The sequence below is a fragment of the Dromaius novaehollandiae genome, unplaced genomic scaffold, assembly GCF_036370855.1.
Source record: "Dromaius novaehollandiae isolate bDroNov1 unplaced genomic scaffold, bDroNov1.hap1 HAP1_SCAFFOLD_31, whole genome shotgun sequence".
NCBI lineage: Eukaryota > Metazoa > Chordata > Aves > Casuariiformes > Dromaiidae > Dromaius > Dromaius novaehollandiae.
The window spans coordinates 3,899,483-3,918,886 of record NW_026991289.1 but is presented as its reverse complement, the minus strand read 5'-3'; the positions used below and the strand labels follow the sequence as shown (position 1 = coordinate 3,918,886).

Genomic DNA, 19,404 nt, shown 5'->3' with positions numbered 1-19,404 from the left:
CTGAGCAGTTGATGGGGTGGCAGCAGATCCATGGCTGGGACATGGGCTTTGGAGCTCGCTTCTGCCAGAGCAGCTGATAGGACAGCATTTGTGTCATGGCTGGGGAAGTTGTCATGAGAGTATTTCTGTCCCAGAGGTTTATAAACCAGCTACAGACACATGGCTGTGAAGTTGACTGTGAGGTCATCTCCTTCTGAGTCCCTGATAGGCCAGCAGCAGGCAGATGGCCGTTGATTGGGAGGTCTCTTTTGTCAGAGTACCTCGTAGGCCAGCATTAGCAAATGGCTGGGGAAGTTACCTTGAGGTGCCTTCTGACTTGGAAGCCCATAGACCAGCAGCAGGCACATGCTGGGGGTACGCGCTTGTGAGGTCACTTCCATCTGAGCAGCTGATAGGCCAGGAGAAGGCACATGGCTTGGTTGTCGTTGATGAGGTCACTTCTGGGTTTGCTGTGTGTGCCCAGAGGAGGGATTGATGCCGGCAGAGCTCTACAGCAGAATAGAAATGCAACTAATAAATGAAGCAGAAGTAGATGATAATGTCCCACATTATCATCTGACACAAATGTTATTCCACTCCGTCATCATGAGTTAGTAGTGCTACATTTAAAATGAGGATGATGTTCTCTGGTAAACGTAGACACGGAGTTTGACTTTGTACTTCTTGCTAACTGGAGGCTTACAACCTGCTTCCAGTGTCCACAGAGTTCAGCTCAATTTTTTAGGCTGCTGAATGAATCTAGCACTGGTGTGAGCACTGAAGTCGGTAATCTCTGATTTCCAGTGTCCGTGTGCTGTAGAAATTCTGCCACATCAAAACACCAGGGGTTGTGAAATTTCCCTTAAGGTCTGAACGGCATCTCTGTGCTTTGTTTCTTCAATGGGGAAGCTGAGGAGGACCGAGGCTGTGAGTGGCTGTTCAGAGCAAGTGCCTGTTGCAAGGCCTTGGAGGACTAGAAGGGAATGGAAGGGCTGGAAAGTTGGCCTTTGTGTCTTTTGGGCCCTTTAAGGGTGGCCTGGCTGCTGCCATGTGTGGTGCTATGTCCTGCGTGTCTGTGATGCAGTGGCATGTGTTGGCTGGCCACCCTCTGTGAGGTGAGGGGCAGGGGGTATGGGGTGTCATACTGGCCAGGTCCCCTGCGGTGGGGACGAGTGTGACCTCAGTGTTTTGCTGCTTGGCACGGGAAGATGTTCCTGGAGAGAGCAGCGCTGTGCGTGGGGAGTGCTGCCAGGCTGGGGAGCTGGCAAGTGGGGTGAAGTGAGGAGGTGAGTTGGCTTGCAGGGCCCAGGCTGCCCTGGTGGTGTGGGTCAGGGGTGCTGGCAGCCTGCTGCCTTCTGTGCACTGAGGTTCAGGCCTTGAGTTTCCTCACCTCTTGCCAGGATCTCCAGCCAGATATTCCACACAGACTGTGAAATACATAGAAATATGCAGCTTAGAGTATTTGGAGTGGTCACCTTTCTGAAAGGCTTTGTTTTTGGAGATTCTTGAAGTCAACACTTCTGGGATCTGTCCAACCACAAGTGTTTTTAGGCTAGAGGCACAGTAGTTGCCTCTCTCTCCTATTAGCAAAGGCTACAGGGGCATACTGCCCATATACCTAATTGGTGCAGACACTCCTTTCTTCTCATGTGGCAGGACCCTAGAAACTCTTTGCTAATAATGCAGTAGTATCCCCCAATTAGCCATTACTTCACGATCCGATTAATCCCCCTTCAATCCAGTGAAATATAGCTGGGAGAGAGGGTCTTGAGCTCTTCCTGCAGAAGGCCTTGCTGGTTCAGGGCTCTCTGCTGCTCCCTGCACCCTGCGCACAGCCCTGGGCTCTAAAACCAGACATTCAGGGGCTGGCATCCAGCAGGAGACTGCAGAGAGCAGTTTAGGTCATGTGGGACTTTTTTCACCCACACAGTTCACAAGGAAATGGTCTTGCCACAGTGGAGTGGCAAGTGCTCAGAGGCACCCTTTCAAGTGGCAGTGCCACAGTCATTAGCTTTTCAAATGCGCAAAATAAGGAAATCTTCCACTGACAAAGTATTTCTTCAGAAAACAATTGGCCTTTAAAAACACTTCTCCCAGATGTGCAGTGGCTACAGTGAGTCGTGATGCTCAAGCACTTTCCTTCAAGTCAGCAGGAAATACTTCAGGGGTCATAGCTGAGAATCAGCTTGCAAAGCTGAAGCTGTTTTGTGCAGATAGCTTGCAAGGCCCCTCAGAATTAAGTTCCTCACCTTTCCATGTGCTCCTCTCTGCTCTAAGGGAGTCATTTCTGACCTGGCAGTTCAGGTGTCCAACTCAGCTGGGCACGTTTTGCAATGTGTCACTGAGCTGGTTGAGGCCTGCAGGTTCTGAAGCTCCTGCCTGATCAGCTCAGGCACAGCCTGAGTCTTAGCTCCTTGTGAAGAGGAGATTCCTGGACAGTACTGAGAACAATTTCTTGGCACAGGCAATCAGTGAGCAAACAACAGCTGGACTCTGTCAGTCACAAGCAAAGCAGAAGCAGATGGAGATGTAAAGGTTGAGGGCAGCCATGGCTGCAATGATCATGAGATGGTGGAGAAGTAAGACAAGAAGCAGAATCACAACCCAGGACTGAAGGAGAGCCAACCTCAGCTTGAATCCTGCTTGGCAGGATCCCACAGGAGACTTCCCTGGAGGGCAGAGGGGCCATGAACCCTCTGTAAAGACAGACTAGGCAGAGGAAGAGAGGACAGAGAGGCAGAAGAAGAGAGTGGAAAAATGCCAATTTGAATGCAGTAGTTCTCAGAACAAAGTTTCTCCATTCAATGTTGCCAGGAAATGTATCATGAAGAATAACATATACATATATATAAACATGTAAACTCTCATAGAGTAATTACTGTAGTGCTCAAATATGGCCAGAAGAAAGAAATAAATTATCAAAAATGGGGGAAAAAAAGTTTTGCTACACTTTTCAACTTTTTAAACTTCTTTGTGTTGTTATTGCCCTTTTTTGTTCGCTTCTTTTTTGATACACTGGTCTTTTGGGGAGATTCTTTTTCTCTCTCTCTTTTTTTTTTTTTTTTTTGGAAAGGAGAAGTGATTTTCAGGGCTGGGGTGCGATGCAGTCCCAGGGTCCTGGACATATGGTGCCATTGCAGGTGCCCTGGTCCCCTCTGCCCAGTCTCCATCTGCAGCTCCGGGGGGCTCCGGTCTCCCGCAGGTCCCCTGTGAGAGCTGCCAGGCCCAGGCAGGACCCTCAGAGACATGAGGGACACTCTCCCATGATGAGATACTGGAAATTTTGAGGAAGGGTATGAATCTCAGGAGAAGAAATGTTGATCTGCCTGTTAACTCACGTTACCACTGCTCTGTCTTATGTCGTGGGTATAATCTCAGTAACCTTTCACATATTTCCACATGTCCTGATTAAGCTGATCATTTCTAAAGGCATCTTTGCATCAGACAATCTGCACATATGCACTTTCCATAGTTTCCCAATTTTCCTCCTCCCCTTGCTCTTTATCATTCAGATAGCTCTCAACTCTCCAGTTGCTGCTCAGAGCTTCTGGGAGTCTGAAGCTTGCCTTGTCTTTCAGCAGGCTCATTGTCTCTTAAACAAACTCCTGTCTATCCAGCCTTTCCTATCTATTTGTCAAGAACATTTCCTTGTAGACTCTAGACCTCACTACAGGCAATGTGGAGTTGACATAAAGTTGAGGACTGTATTTTATTTATTACGAAATTGGATAATGTTTATTTTAGTTTGATTGCAATTAAGACAAACCCTTCTGTGCCTGTTTGCAGCTAGTTCTCTAAGGAAAGCGGGTGGGAATTGGTGCACATGAACTGTAGCATTCAGCTACAGCCTTGAGTGGAAAAAGGTTAGATTTTAACAAGAGTGCTCTAACTCCCCAGTGGCTGATGAGGGAACTGGCAGGGCTGGGAAGCTGGGGAGGAAGGTTGTCCATACATGTCTCCTATCAAAAATACTGCTTGTCCTACATGTCCAGACTTTGTGGGTCAGTGTGAATTGGAGAATGTGGGTATCGCTTATTCTGAAAACTGAGGGATAAAGAAAGCTTCAGAAGCAGACATCTGTCTTTTTCAGGTGTTCATTGAAATCTGCCTAATTTCAATACTCTCCTGAAAGTTTCGCAATTAGCCACACAAGAATTGACAAAATGAGGAAAATTATGGAAAGATGCATGGTTCCTTAGGTGTTTTTGCTTTTTAATGACCCCTCAGCTGTATTTGGTGCTCAGCCTGCACACCGCAGATGCTGAGAGGAGATGGAACAAACCTCTCAAGAAGTTAAATACAGAAGAAAATTCCAAGTTTCTTGGAGCATTAACAGGTCTCACTGAGGGTCATTAACAACAAAGCCTCCCCTGGGGCCTGATTAGAGCAGAAAGTTGGAGGCCCTGATTGCAGGTAGGCAAAGGCAATGTGCAGGTGGCTCTGATGCCAAGTCAACCTGGATGTGTGTTATCAAGCAGAGCAGCCAGGCACTGACAGCCAGCCCCTGGGTAGAGTGATCCTTTCCATCATGAATTGCTCAGGGCTCTTCCTGGGGGCAGTGTGCGGGTGGGGGTGCGCAATGCTGAGTGCAGGACCATGATACGGCACCTCCTGTGCTTGCAAGGGACAAGGAGGCAGCAAGGCCACAGTGCTTTAAGGAATGACATCTTGTGGGCCTCAGTGGCAGAGGCACCCAGCCATCGCCAAGAGGACAAAGACCTAGTTCTGTTAGAAGCTTTCAACCCTGGCAGTGCCTTTGGCCATCTTCACCTCAGGCTGTCCTATGCTTTCCCGTGCCTGTGTCTGTTTCCTTGCAGACTGTACACACCCAGCCTGCTTCCCCACCTTGTTCTCACCCTGGGATCTCCCGACATCTCCTGATGTCTTCCTGTCCTCACTTGCTTTTCCTTAAAACACAAAGCCAGGGGCTGATCACAGACTGCCTCTGAGTGACCTGTTGCACCACAGCACTACCCTATGAGTGACATTTTCTTTTCCTATAGTCACATCTAAACCTCACAAGCTGCTGTTTGTGGTTCTTTCCCCTTCTCATGCTGTTTCCCACTACTAAGAAAAGCTCCATCATCTCTGAAACCACCCTTCCAGCAGTCACAGGCTCCTACTCTACTGCCCTTTGCCTCCACTTCAGCAGGCTAAAGAAGCTGAGGTCCCTCCACCTCTCCTCATGGACAGGGTTATTCCCACCTAGGCACAGGACTTGACATTTCTCTTCTGAATCTTCATGTGGTATCTGAATTACCTGAGTTCATCAGGATCCTTCTGGATGGAAGCTCCTCTGTATCAAAACAAAAACAAACAAGCAAAAAACCCAAAGAAACCCATATCAAAACAGCAGTAATGGGTTAAGGGTAAGCAGGAGTGGGCTGATTGTAGGGGAAGGGATCAGGTTGGTAACAGAGACAAAAGGCAAGAAAGAAAAACAACAAAAAAAAAGAAAATTAAAAGCAAAGTAAAGGATGGATCCGGGCTGTCCTGGGGATTCCTGACAAGAAGCCCTGCATCTAAGTAATTCTACCTGGAGGAGGACAAGAAAGCTGGCCTGCTTCCACTGTCACAGGGACCCTGCGCCCTTTCTCAGGCACCAACAAGAGAAGATCTAGAGTGGAAAGAAGCATGGACTCCTTCTGGATGGAAAGGACCTCAGGAGGTCTCTAGCCCAGTCTCCTTGCTCACAGCAGGGTCAGTTCTGGCGTCAGACCAGGTTGCTCTGGCCTTCATCCAGTCTGGTCTTGAAAACCTCCAAGGCAGGAGGCTGCACAGCCTCTCTGGGCAACCACTTCCAATGCTTGTCCATCCTCATAGTGGAAAAGCATTTCCTTATGTCCTGCACGAACGTCTCTCAACTTATGCCCATTGTCTCTTATCCTCTCCCCATGCACCCTGGTGAAGAGCCTGGCTCCATCTTCTCAATGACCTCCTCCTAGCCACTGGAAGGCTGCTATGAGATCCCTCCAAAGCCATCTCTTCTGCAAGTTGAACAAGCCCCATTTCCTCACAGAGCAAGTGCTCCAGCTCCCTGACTACTGTGAGGGCCCTCAGCTGAAATCACTCCCAGTTATCAGCCTCTTTCTTCTTGTGGGAACCCAACACTGGATGCAGTGTTCTAGATGTGGTCTAATGAACACTGACTAGAAGATGATCATCATTTCCCTCGACCTCCTGGCTGTGCTCATGCTCAGACAGCCCATGATGCTTCTGGCCTTCTTTGCTGCCAGGGAATGCTGCTGGCTCATGTTTTGCCTCTGTCCACCAGGACCCTCAGGTCCTTTTCCACAGAGCCGCTCCCCAGGCACTCAGGCCCCAGCCTGTAACGCTGCAGGGTGTTGGTTTATCCCTGGTGCAAGACCTGGCATTTGTCCTTGTTGAATTCCATGAAGTTCCTGACAGCCCATTCCTCCTGCCTGTCTAGATGCCTCTGAATGGCAGCCCTCAAGCATATGACTGGGTCCGCCTGCCTCCGCTTTGGGGTCAAATACAAGCATGCTGAGTGTTGCCTGTTGCATGTAATTAACACAGATCATGAACAGGGCAAGTTTCTGGAGAGAACCCGTGGTGCTCCCCTCCTCCCCGGCCTCCAGGAAGAGTACTATGCATTCACTGCTGCCCTCTGAGCCTGACCATCCAAGCAGCTTTTTACCCATCCGGTTGTCTACTCTTCTAGCCTGTAACATTCTAACGTGCATGCAAGAATATTGAGGGAGACAGTGTCAAACACCTTGCTAAAGTCTAGGAAAAGGACATTTACTCTTCTCCATCCACAAATATAATTATTTATTCATAGAAGGCAGTAAGGTTGGCGAGGCACAGTCTACCCTGGGTAAATCCATGCTAAGTGTTCTCAGGCACCTTCTTCTCCTTCATGTGCCCAGAAATGTGATCTGGGAGGATTCATTCCATGGCTCACTCCTCACCAAAGTGAGGCTGAACTGCCTGCAGCTCCCCAGGTTGCCCTTGGAGCCTCTTTTGAAGATGGATGTAGCATTTGCCTTTCTCCAGTCATTGAGACTTCGTCCCATCTCCACAACCTTGCAAAGATGGTGGCAAGTGGCCTTGCAGTGACAGCAGTCAGCTCTCACAGCATCCTCGTATGCAGCTCATCCAACCCCACTGACTTATGTACTTTGAGTTTTCACAAGGAATCCCTCACTAACCTCATCCACCATTGGCTGCTTTTCTCCTCTGGAGTCCTGACTCAAGGCACAACAGCCCGGGAGACCTTGCTTGTGGAAACGGAAGCTAACCATGGGTTGAGTTCCTCAGACCTATCTGCATCTGCTGCTACAAGATTCCCTGTCCCATTTAGCAGGGAGGCCACATATTCCTCTTTTATTTATTCCCTTGACGTCCCCTGCAAGTGTCTACCCTACGGGAGCTGTTTCTTCCCTAACACCATGCCTATGACGCCGGACAATATTTCTAAATTCCTCCTCTGCCTCTCCCTTCTTCCCCCTGCTGCATGCTGCCCTATTACCCTGGAGCTAAGGTGGGAGGTCCCTGTGTAGCCAAGTTGGTCCCCTGAGGTGACTGCTAGTTTTAGTGAGTATCAGGATGGCCCATCCTTGTGCTTGGAGGTTTGTCCTTAAAGGCCTGCTGGCTTTGCTGAGCTCCTGGGCCCTTGAGAGCTGTCTTCCATGGCATGCCCCACCAGTCCCCTGAACAGCCCAGGGAGTCTGCTCCTCTGAAGTCCAGAGTCTGTACTCTGTTACTGTTCCTCCTCACTCCCTCCAGGATTTGGGACTCCACTTTCTCATGGTCACTGTAGGAAAAGCTGACACTATCCTATCCCTGATCAGTTCCTCCTTATTTTCAATTTCCAGATCCAGGAAAGCATCATCCTTATCTGGCTTGTGCATCTCCATCTGCCCATGCCTGTGCCCCAGCTGGATTCACTCGTGTATATTTGGGCTGCAGAGCCTCAGCTGTGGCACAGAGCACAGGCCAGTCATGATGAAACATGTTACCAAGAGCCAAAGACACCGTGTGTGCAGTGGCCCCACTTCAGAGCAAAGACATGCTTGTGTAGATAGCAGTGGCAATGTAGTGGTGAAAGGAGGTTCCCACTAAGAGAGCAAACTCTGCAGTGCCCAAGGCCAGGGAGAAACAGAACTGGGCTGTGATGAAATGGCAGGAAGGGGTTGGCTGCCCGAGCTGACTCTACAGCACCGTTGGGTCTGTGACAGAGGTGAACCGATCTCCAGGAAGGAGAAGTGCCACTGAAACATTCCCTGGACCTGGATGTCCTGTGATCCAACCAACCTATGGACATCACTAGCACAGTCCCTGTTCATATCATCTGAGGGGATGAGAAGTTGTTCATGGAGAGAAAAGCTAGAAGGGTTTGAGAGTGCAGGGACTACAGCGGAGACCTTGGTGTGATGTGCCTCCCATCTGTGCAGCACTGTTGGATGTAGACAGGATGGACTTTGCCTAAAGGCAATGGTGGGATTCAGTTGTTTGGGCACTGGTAGGAAACCAGAGAGGCCCTGGGGTGCTTTCCGAGCAACCACTCCAGAAGGACATGGCTTTCCTGTAGGTCCCATGCTGAGTTTTCTAGAGACCTGTGGTTGTGCTGGACACCACAGGCATTGGACATGGCCCTGCCTATGGCCTATCTTTATGTCACTGTATCTACTGTCTGTGCTGAATTGCATTAGTTGTCCACATTGTACAGAGCTGCTTGTGTCTCAGTTTCCTAGTGAGTGGAGCGCTAGTTGTAGTAGGCATCTACTACAGGGTCATTTCAGATGGCCAAGGCAATTCCCCAACTGGCCGCCACCTCACACTCTAGAAGAATGGGAGTGTCATAGTTGCTCCATCAGAACGAGCAGATTCTGGCACATGCCTTGGACAACCTCTGTCTCTTCAACTGTCACCAGGTGTTTGTGTGTGAGCAACTGACTCCCACCCTCCATCTCCAGTGATTACAATGGGGAGTTAGAGAAGGAGCTCCCATGCAGACACCTATGTTGTGCTCACTTCAGTTTTGGCCAAGGGAATCCCAGCTCCTGTGTGTTTGTGGAGTTCACAGGACGGCTCTGAATGCCACTCCAGAACAGGGGTTTCTAACCTGGCATAAGGTGCCCAGACCGACTCATCCGAATCAACACCTGAACCATGGGTAAATGAACTCCCTTCTTGTCCCTGTCTATGTTCCTGCCTAGTGAAGGCAATTAGGAATAGACACTTCCACCTCTTGTAGAATAGACACTTTCCACCTCTCGTAGATAACCATCCTCTGATGAGACAAATTAAAATGCTGCAATCAGTCTTCCTTCAGTGCTTAGAAAGGGACCATCAGTGATTATTTTAGTTTATTGCAGTGAACATTTCCCAGGAGGAGGGAGCACGAGGGACAGGGAAAGTCATGCCTTCAGCTGGGCCTCTGCTCCTGAGCAGGGCCAGGCTCCTGGGATGGAGGGAGCTCATGGCAACCTGGCAGCACTGCCCAGACACAGCTGTGTGCAGGAGCAGCTCCTCTGCCAAGAGCAGCAGGGCTGCGGGCACTGCCTGCTGCTGCTGACATGAGATGAGAGAAGGAGAGAGAAGTGGAAGGCAGTGTGCAGTGGGAGGACAGAGGAGAGCTCCTTGTGGGAGGAATCTTCACAGCCCTTTGCACGGTAAGTCTCTGGCTGCAGGGCAAAGCTACTGAGGTTCCTGGAGGGGTCTTTCGAACCCATCCCATCCCATGACAGATAGGATTTTTAGCTTATCTCTCCTGGCTTCTCCAGTGCAGAGGAGGAGGAGGTGCTTCAGAGCAGGGATTCTCTACCATACCATCTCAGGGACAGGACATCCTACCACCTTCTCCCAAGGAAGCTGCAGGGGTGTGAAGCCGGGGTGTGCACCCAGGTCTGCCCAGGGCTGTAATTCAGAGCAGTGCCCCTGTGCCCCAGGGTGCTGTGTGCCTGGGGCAGTGACTGCTGCCTGCGAGGGTCAGCACTCAGCCTGCCCGGGGAGCTCCCCACAGCATTGCAGGGAGAAGCTCTGGGTGGGAGGAGTGACACCCGGCAGGGCAGGTGCATTTTCCCATTGAGAGGGTGCTGTGTGGGTCAGGGCTGCTCATAGCTCTAGCTCATGCACGAGACATTTCAGAGGGGACTTTTCAGAAGGAAGGTGAAGGCAGGGATTTCCTGAAAGAGAAGCCAATTTCCTGGGATGGTGCTTTAGATTTCCCACCACCTGGCAAGGGGAAAATGGAAATGGAGCTGTCAGCATTAGCAGTTTTAATGAGCAGCCAGTGTGTATGCTAGGAACTTCTGACAGTCCCTTCACCCATCCCTCAGTCTATAGACAGCACCAGCTTCCCCTTTGCTGGCCTCAGCAGGGTTTATCTGACCTGCCCCTTAGCACCTGCAAACATGGGGATGCCCTGGACAGTGCCCTGCTGCTGGGAGGTTTCTGCAGGGCAGAACTAACCTTGCTGAGGGAGGTGCCGGCACTGCAGGGACTGACCATGACTTGCTCAGCTCCATCCTCCCACAAGGTTTCTGTTAGCAGTTCTCTCTCATTGCCTGCCCATCTCTGCTGCCTGGAGCTGTCGCTGCTGGGAGCTATTTCTCTGTCCCAGTGTCTTTTCCTGGTCAGTGCTCACAGAACCCATCCCACCCTCTGTGTGCTCATTCCTGCCCTACGGAAACCTCCCACAGGCAGGGCACTGTCCAGGGGCACCTCTGTGCTTGCAGGTTCTAAGGAGCAGGTCAGACAAACCCTCATGAGGCCAAGAAGGTGATGTTGGTGCTGTCTGTAGGCTGAGGTGGGGATGAAGAGACTTGCTGAGGTTTCCCTCAGACCTTTTGGGGGTGTTCAACTGCAGTTTTAGGCACCAGCCCTGTGTGTCCCACATGGTGTTGTCTTCATGGCAATGAGAAGCCCCAATCCCCTCCCAACCTGTGAGGCTCCTGGCAATGCATTTCATCAGGCTGGGAAATGAGCTGCCACTCCTTTTAGGAGAGTCCAACTTTAGGACCCTTGACTGCTTCTCTGGGCTGTCCTGCCAAGCTGCAAGCTGCCTTCCAGAAAAGCAGAGCTTCCCTGGAGCATTTCTGCAATATCTGAGAGTCCTTGGTCTGGTCATGTGAGTCAGAAACCTTGTCACACTCTTCATCACCCTCTCCATCTCTGGGTTGAGAGAGAAGAATTTGGAAATGTTCACTGTGAAACTGAACTCCCCCACTCCCAGCTCAGTCCAGTGTCTTTCTTAGAGCAACTTGTGAGTGTGGTTGTCCTTCATCTGAGTGAAGTGGAAGTGCAGGACAGTGAGTGGCAAGACTCACTGACAGACCAGGTCCCATGACCCTATACAAAGTCCCAGCGGTTCCTTTTTTCCTCTTGGGATGCACAAGGGCTCATGCTGAGAGCAATTGAAATGCCAAAGATTTTTACCCCATCAAAGAATGCTCTCATGCTGAGAAGGAGGCATCTAAAATACATATATACATATGTGTGTGCGTGTATACACCATCATATACATATATATGTATATATATGTCATCAGACTCCTCCACTGATCATTTTGCAGAGAAAAATGGCTTTCCAAATGTTGAACAGCCCTTCCACATACGGGGTGGACATATTCTGCTGCAGGATGTGTGCATCAGAGCTAGTCACTTCCCATTCTCTCTGCAGTGCCTGGAGGAAGGGCGCAGATGGTAAACTGGCATGAGGACAGGGTCTATCTCATTGGAAGAGAGACATCGAGAAGGGTCAGGCACCCCCTGCCTTCACTTGACTGTTTCTCTGCCTTCCTGGAGTGGGAGCTGGTGACTGATCCAGATACAGACACCTCTGTTCAAGAGGGCAAGGCTGGGGGAGATGAAGCTCTCACAAGGGTCTTCTCTTTCAGATACAGCTGGCATGAGAGCTGTGTTCAGCTCTCATTATGGTAAATAGAGAATATTCCCACCGGTACCTGGACCAAGTCCCCTGCTCCCAGCGCCCATCCCCAGCTATCCCACCACATAGCAGGGTCAGTTTGACACCTCCATTTGCACCCCACCAGCAGAGCAGGGCTGACCCCTTTGGAGCCCACGGGCAGAGGCTCCTGTTCTGCACAGCACACTCAGTCAGTGCAAACAGAGCTCCAGAAAGGGAGCTGAACGAAGGTAAAGGACAGAGGAAAGGCAGGGGTTTCTATGAGAAACAGAATGGGTTTGGCTCAGAGAAGGCTGCTCTAACTTGATACTGTCTTTTCCTCCTTGGACAGGCCACAAAGCTCAGAGGAAATAAATGTCCAACAGCAGCTCCCTCAATGAGTTCCTCCTCCTGCCATTCGCCGACACCCAGGAGCTGCAGCTCTTGCACTTCTTGCTCTTCCTGGGCATCTACCTGGCTGCCCTCCTGGGCAACAGCCTCATTATTACAGCCATAGCCTGCGACCACCGCCTCCACACCCCCATGTACTTCTTCTTCCTCAACCTCTCTCTCCTGGACCTGGGCACCATCTCCACCACTGTCCCCAAATCCATGGCCAATTCCCTCTGGAACACCAGGGCCATTTCCTACTCGGAATGTGCTGCCCAGGTCTTTTTCTTCTTTTTTTTATTTGCAGCAGAGTACTGCCTCCTCACAGTCATGGCCTATGATCGCTTTGTTGCCATCTGCAGAGCTCTACACTACGGGACCCTCATGGACAGCAGAGCTTGTGTCAAAATGGCAGCAGCTACCTGGGGCAGTGGTTTTCTCACTGCTCTCCTGCACACTGCTGACACATTTTCAATACCACTCTGCCAAGGCAACACAGTGGAGCAGTTCTTCTGCGAAGTGCCCCAGATCCTCAAGCTCTCCTGCTCAGACGCCTACCTCAGGGAAGCTGGGGCTCTTGTGGTTAGTCTTTGTTTATCTTTGGGGTGTTTCATTTTCATTGTGGTGTCCTACGTGCAGATCTTCACTGCTGTGCTGAGGATCCCCTCTGAGCAGGGCCGGCACAAAGCCTTTTCCATGTGCCTCCCGCACCTGGCCGTGGTCTCCCTGTTCATCAGCACTGCATTTTTTGCCTATTTGAAGCCCCCCTCCATCTCCTCCCCAGCTCTGAATCTGGTGCTGGCTGTTCTGTACGCGGTGGTGCCTCCAGCAGTGAACCCCCTCATCTACAGCATGAGGAACAAGGAGCTCAAGGAGGCACTGAAGAAACTGGTTCAGTTGGTACTGTTTCAGCAGCAATAAGCCACCCATCTCTCCTCACAAGTGATTTCCAAGCGATCTCAGGCAACATTTGTGGTTTGGGCATTCTGTCTGTGATGAACGTGTTTGTTCACAAATGTCTGAATTCATCTCTCTCCTCCAGAGGCATGAACCTGTCTGTCTGACCCAGAGGCCTTCCCTAAATCTACCAATGCCTGTGTCAGAGCTGGCCTCCCTTGCAGCATCTCTGTAATAAAAGGGGATTTCATCAGTACACTGCCTGAAGGTTGGGCTCTTCTTCCAAAACTGAAGCCAAGAATGCGCTCAGGGAATTGCATCTGAAAAGGCCCTGTTGCTGTGCCTGGGTTTTCCATGGGCTAAGGAGGATGTGCTCATAGGCTGATGTGTGAGGGAATGAGGGCTGGATTCAGCCCCCACTTGTGGGTGCCAGTGGCCTGGGAGAGGGAGAGTGCTCAAGCGGTATCTGCTGGGGACTGTCTCAAATATTAGAGGGCTGGTGAGAGATGTCCATCCTTCTGGAAGGGAGTATGGAGCCAGTCGGAAGTCAGAGGGGATCTCCAGGGGCAGTTTGTGCCTGGAGTGGGCAGTGAGTGCTGTGCTGGGGAGAGGGGCTGCCCAGAGGGGCTGCAGGCAGCCAGGGTTAAGGATCTCTGGTCAGGAGAGCAGTGGAGACCTGGAGTGCCTGGCCTCTGTTTCCCTGTGCCATTGCTGGTCCCCAGGTGTGGGGCTGATGGGGAGGCTGACACCCCTCTCTGCCCCCCAGCAGCCGCTGTGCCCTGCAGAGGGGCTGGGGCTGTGGGGTGAGTGCCCAGAGCTCTGCAGCCCCCTGCGGCGGGCACTGCTGTGGGGCCACCCCAGCCTGGTCTGCTCTGCTGGGTGGGCTGGGGAGAGGGCAGGGGAGGTGGGGAGAGCTGGGGAGGGTCTGGGCTGGGCTGGGCTGGAATGGGCCCAGGAGAGGACAAATGCCAGCAGGCAGCTACTGCGTGTGAACAGCAGTGTGGGAGCACAGAGCCATGTGCTTGCAGGCAAATGCAGGTCTGCTGGGAAAGGCACCAGGACATGGAGGGTGCAGGACAGGAGAGCCCAGGTTGTTCCCTGTGTTGCATGGACACACTGGGGAAGCTGCCCCAGGGCCATCGTCCCCGAGCAGCCCCTCACATGACCCCTTTCTAGCGTTGGCTGCTCACCCAGCTGTGGGGTGGTCCATGGCCAGCTCCGTCCTCCTGCAGGTCTCCATATCCCAACAGAGGGGAAAAGGCCAGCTTTGCATGGCCTCTCTTCTGCACCAGAGCCTGGCAGATCCTGGAGCACAGTTGTCTGCTAACACCAATGTGGGGCACAGCCTGGGGTGGGCAGTGGGTGGGGGATTATTTAGGAGTCATTTAATAATACCCCAGCCCTTTCCATGTCTTCGGCATCTGGTTGCAGCTCCAGCCAAGCTCTGGCTTTCCTCACTCCATCCCTGCCTGCACAGCCAAGGTCTCAATGCTCCCCCTGGGCAGCCCATTCCCCTTCCCCCTCTGTGCACTTCCACCCCAGCACCCGGAGCACTGGTGCTGCTTCCAGGGCAGAGGTGGAGGATTCCCCGGAGTGACTCCTCCAGGAGCTCCCCAGGGAAAAACTGTGCCCAGCCCCAGCCGCAGCCCCAGCCGCAGCCCCAGCCCCAGCATGGCAGAGGGGAGCTGCCCTCTCCCAACCCACCCTGGCAGTGCCAGCCCCACCTCAGCCTGCTCCTGAAAGGCTCCAGCACAGCCCTGGAGGGAGCTGGAGCTGCCTTGAGCCCTGGGGCAGTCTGGCAGCAGGAGGGTTTGACCTGGGCACAGCAGCAGCAGTGGTGCCGGGAGCAGGGGGAGGAAATTGGGGCGAAGACTCCTGCCCACAGCTGCATGGCCAGGGCACTGGCCAGGCTTCAGGTTTGGGGTGGATGCCAGCTCAAGGGTAAGATGCCAGGACGTTCATGGGCTTCCAGTGCAGAGTGAGCTTCCAGTGCTTCCAGAGCAGAGGCCAAGGAGCAAGAATTCATGGAGCTGCAGAGGAGTTTTAGTGGGAAGGGACCTCTGGAGGTCTCCAGTCCAGCCTACCACACAAAGCAGGGCTGGATGGAGCCCTGCAGTCCTTTCTGGACTGTCACTGGACTGTGCCTGACCCCGGTTACCATCCCCAAACCTGCTCTGCTCCTCTTGTCTGGGCACTGCAGGATGACACCTCCCATTGGTGGGTCCCTGCCCTGCCGGGACCTGACTGCCTTGCCGGCACCCTCTGCTCTGGGCTCCACTTCCCTTCCTGTATGCAGCAGCCCCATTCTTGATGCTCCCAAGAACATACTCTTTGTAGCAGGAGCCCCATCACAAATGGTGTTTAAACAGTAAAGCCATCTCCCAACTATGCATCACAAAATCAGGCCCAGGTCGCTGCCCTTGCTTTTTCATCCAGCTAAAACTCTGTGTGCAGCACTACCTGAGTAGGGAGCCCAACTCTGAAGCTCTCCTCACACCTTTCAATTGGCTGTAAGGCAAGAGCTGCTGCTATGGAGCTAGGGTCACCTTTTGTACCTACAGCCTTCTGTGGGATCTGCTCGGATCCCAGCTTCCCTTGCCAAGGCTTTCCTGGCTTCAGTGAGGGGGCAGGTATGAGGCAGAGATGAGGAGTCAGGTCAGCAGGATGGGGACAGGGTCAGGTCAGCACCCAAGAGGCGCAGGGCCAGGCACAGGCATGTCCACAGAGTAACTCAGGCAAGGCCCAAGGACAAGGCAGCAGCTCCCCGGCAAGGGAGATGAGGCCTCGCAATGAGGCCACTCAGTCTCTGTCTCCCCTGCTCTTGTGCCCAGCAGATCCCCCTCCCTGTCTGCCTGCAGCCCCTCCAGGCCCACCCCGCTGCCCAGCACAGCACCAGAGCCCTGGCCCTGCAGCCCCTCCGGCAGCTCCTGCTGCCCCGGGGACAGGGCAGCCTGCCCCGAGCTGGTGCCCAGAGAAACCTGGTTCTCCTTCTTGTTTCCTCTCTCTGAATGCTGCCCTGCTTTTCTCCTGGGACATCCCTGCTCCCCAGAGAGCCTTTCCCCAGGTCAGTGTGTCCATGCTGGCCTGGCCTTTCCTGCACCCCTGTGCTGTGCTCCCTGCAGGGCCCCAGGCTGGCGCTCCTGCTCTGCAGAGCAAGCAGCTGTGGGGCCACGGGCCATGCTGGTCAGGGCGGGAAGCAGACCCAGCTGGGCAGGGATCTCCACTGCTGATACTGCTGGCACGTGTATATGCTTATGGACAGTGCTCAGAGTGACCCCAGGTGTTGGCAATGGCAGGAGATGTGTTTGGGGGGGCACTAGCTCCAGTCTGTGCTGTTTCACTGAGGGTGCAGGAATCGCTCTCCAGTGCCCCTTCCCTGGGCCTCCTGGGTCCCCACTGCCTCTCCAGGGATTGCAGAGCCCTTGTTTCCCCATGCATACCTGGATTTAGTGTTTTACCTTCTGGTCACTCCACTGTGGTCCATCCCTCATTTTGTGAGGCTCCACTCACTGCCCACCCTGGGCATACATTGTCCCTTGGGATCTCCTGAGCTCTCCTGGGGATCTCCTGGAGATTCTCCTCCAGAAGGATGGGCATCTCTCATCAGCACTGTCACCTGTGGGACAGCCTCGGGCAGACAATTCAGAGACCATTCCCCATCTCCACTGGCACTGGTTGCTGACAGATGAACCCTGGATGCAGCCCTCAGGCCCTAGCAGATCACACGGAGACTCTGAGCTCATCCCTTGGAGCCCATGGAGTTCACAAGCAGAGCAGCAGACCCTTTTATGGTGTAGTTTCTTTGGGCATATTTTTGAGTCAATCTTTGGAGGAAAGGCCAGACTTGGAAAGGCCCTGAAAAGAGAAAGTCCTGCTGCTCTTGCTGGATGTGTTTCCAAGAAAGCTGCAGCCCCCATGCAAAGGCTGAAGTGAGGAAAGCCCTGTTGTGGCAGTGTGTGGATGGTCCTGAGGAGCAGAGGGTCTGTTCCCACAGGCTGTGTCAACTCTGCTCCTCTCCACTTCCTCTCCGCTTTGAGTGTTGGAGCTCTGCAGAGAGAAGGGACCAGCCCACAGTGACACACCGGCTGCCACCCTTGCAGAAGTGGGGTGTGGGATCTCACCTTACCTGTGGCCAGGGGAGCTGAGCTCTCCTAATGGACACAGGACCCATGGTCTCACCCCGCCTGTACTTGTCTGAGCTTGACTCTGTGCCCCTGAGCTCCCTTGGTGTCAGTGCCAAAACAGACACTGCAAAGGGAAACTCTCCTCATTGCATGGGGGCATCCGAGGGAGCTCAGACTAGCAGGCTCTGAGGTTCCCCCATGTCTGCTGATGAAGGGGGGAGCCTGGCTTCCTGCTTCAACATGGTCTCTGGGTCAGATACCAGTGAGAGATTCCTGAGGACAAGGAGCACAAAGCAATTTTTTTTTTTTCCTTTTACAAGAATGTAACCAAGAAACAACAAGAAAGAAAGACATGAACAACACATAGCTATGATGCCAAATCACCCGGAAATGAGGAACAGAGGCACATGGGATGGTTATTGGTGCTGACATTGTACCCATTGAACCAGTTTCCTCAGGGCATCCTTGAGCTCCTTGTTCCTCATGCTGTAGATGAGGGGGTTCACTGCTGGAGGCACCACCGAGTACAGAACAGCCACCACCAGATCCAGAGCTGGGGAGGAGAGGGAGGGGGGCTTCAGGTAGGCAAACATGCCAGTGCTGATGGACAGGGAGACCACGGCCAGGTGCAGGAGGCACATGGAAAAGGCTTTGTGCCGGCCCTGCTCAGAGGGGATCCTCAGCACGACTGTGAAGATCTGCACGTAGGACAGCAAAATGAAAATGAAACATCCAAACATTAAAAAGTCAGTAATCACAATAAGCCCAACTTCCCTGAGGTAGGAGTGTGAGCAGGAGAGCTTGAGGATCTGAGGGATTTCACAGAAGAACTGATCCACTGTGTTGCCTTGGCAGAGCGATATTGCAAATATGTTCCCCACGTGTAGGAGAGCACAGAGAAGACCACTGCCCCAGGCAGCTGCTGCCATTTTGACACAAGCTCTGCTGTCCATGAAGGTCCTGTAGTGCAGGGGTCTGCAGATGGCAATGTAGCGGTCATAGGCCATGACTGTGAGAAGAGAATACTCAGCTGAAATAAAAAAGACAAGGAAAAAAATCTGGGCAGCACATCCCGAGTAGGAAATGGCCCTGGTGTTCCACAGGGAATTGGCCATGGATTTGGGGACAGTGGTGGAGATGATGCCAAGGTCGAGAAGGGAGAGGTTGAGGAAGAAGAAGTACATGGGGGTGTGGAGGTGGTGGTCGCAGGCTACAGCTGTGATGATGAGGCCATTGCCCAGGAGGGCAGCCAGGTAGATGCCCAGGAAGAGCAAGAAGTGCAAGAGCTGCAGCTCCTGTGTGTCGGTGAACGTCAGAAGGACAAACTCATTGAAAAAGCTGCTGTTGGGCATTTGCTCCTTTGGGGCACAGGGGGACTGGCTGAGGAAGAACAGACATTGAAATGTTAGGACAGACTTCTCTGAGCAAACCTTTCTTGTAAAACCCTCCCAAGCACACACACACACTACCTCTCCCCATCTCAGCAGCACCATCACTGAGCTCTGTCGCTTGAGCTCTCATTTGTGCTGGCTGGGTTTGTGGCGATGAGCAGGGGCCTCTGCCCATGGGCTCCAGCAGAGTCAGCCCTGACCTACAGCACTGTGTACGTGGGAACAGGGGTGACTAAACTTTTAAACTTCTGACAGTTCTGATCAGATTTAATCCACTCACAATGCTGGAGGTATTTTCAGCATCTTCACTACCACTTCTAAATAATGTGGGTTCATTAATAGTTTTAAGGCTTGTTTTGTTTTCCTTAGCTGACCCTGTTGCACCAGAGGAGGCTTCCTGGAGGTGGAAATCCTCAGCATTGCTGCTGCACTCAGAGGGACCAGCTGTGATTCCAGAGAGGCAAAAGGATTCCCTCTGGCTTTAGTGCAGAGGGAGAAGAGCTGGCCTGTCCATCTGCCTTGTTCCCAATCGCCCTGTGCTCGCACCTTGGAGGTGGAGGACAGTTGCACTTGTGTTACTTGAAAAAGAAGTGATATCGCAGAGAGCAGAGGAATCCACTTCCAAAGTGCCCATCAGCACTCCTTCTGAGGGTGTGTGAGGCAGGTCTCAGCCCTCCCCTTATAGCCAGCAACACATCAGGCTCCTTCCAGCTGCCCACATCCAGCCACCCAGCAGCACGTCCATGGCCTCT

The 19,404-nt window shown here is 52.6% G+C and overlaps 1 protein-coding gene across 1 annotated transcript; it reads right to left on the bottom strand.

The window, feature by feature from the left end:
* Nucleotides 1–17,677: 17,677 nt before the first annotated feature.
* On the bottom strand, nucleotides 17,678–18,613 carry LOC135325557 (olfactory receptor 14A16-like). The gene has a single exon (XM_064503668.1). It carries the CDS (start codon nucleotides 18,611–18,613, stop codon nucleotides 17,678–17,680), a length of 936 nt encoding a protein of 311 aa, XP_064359738.1.
* Nucleotides 18,614–19,404: the final 791 nt, after the last annotated feature.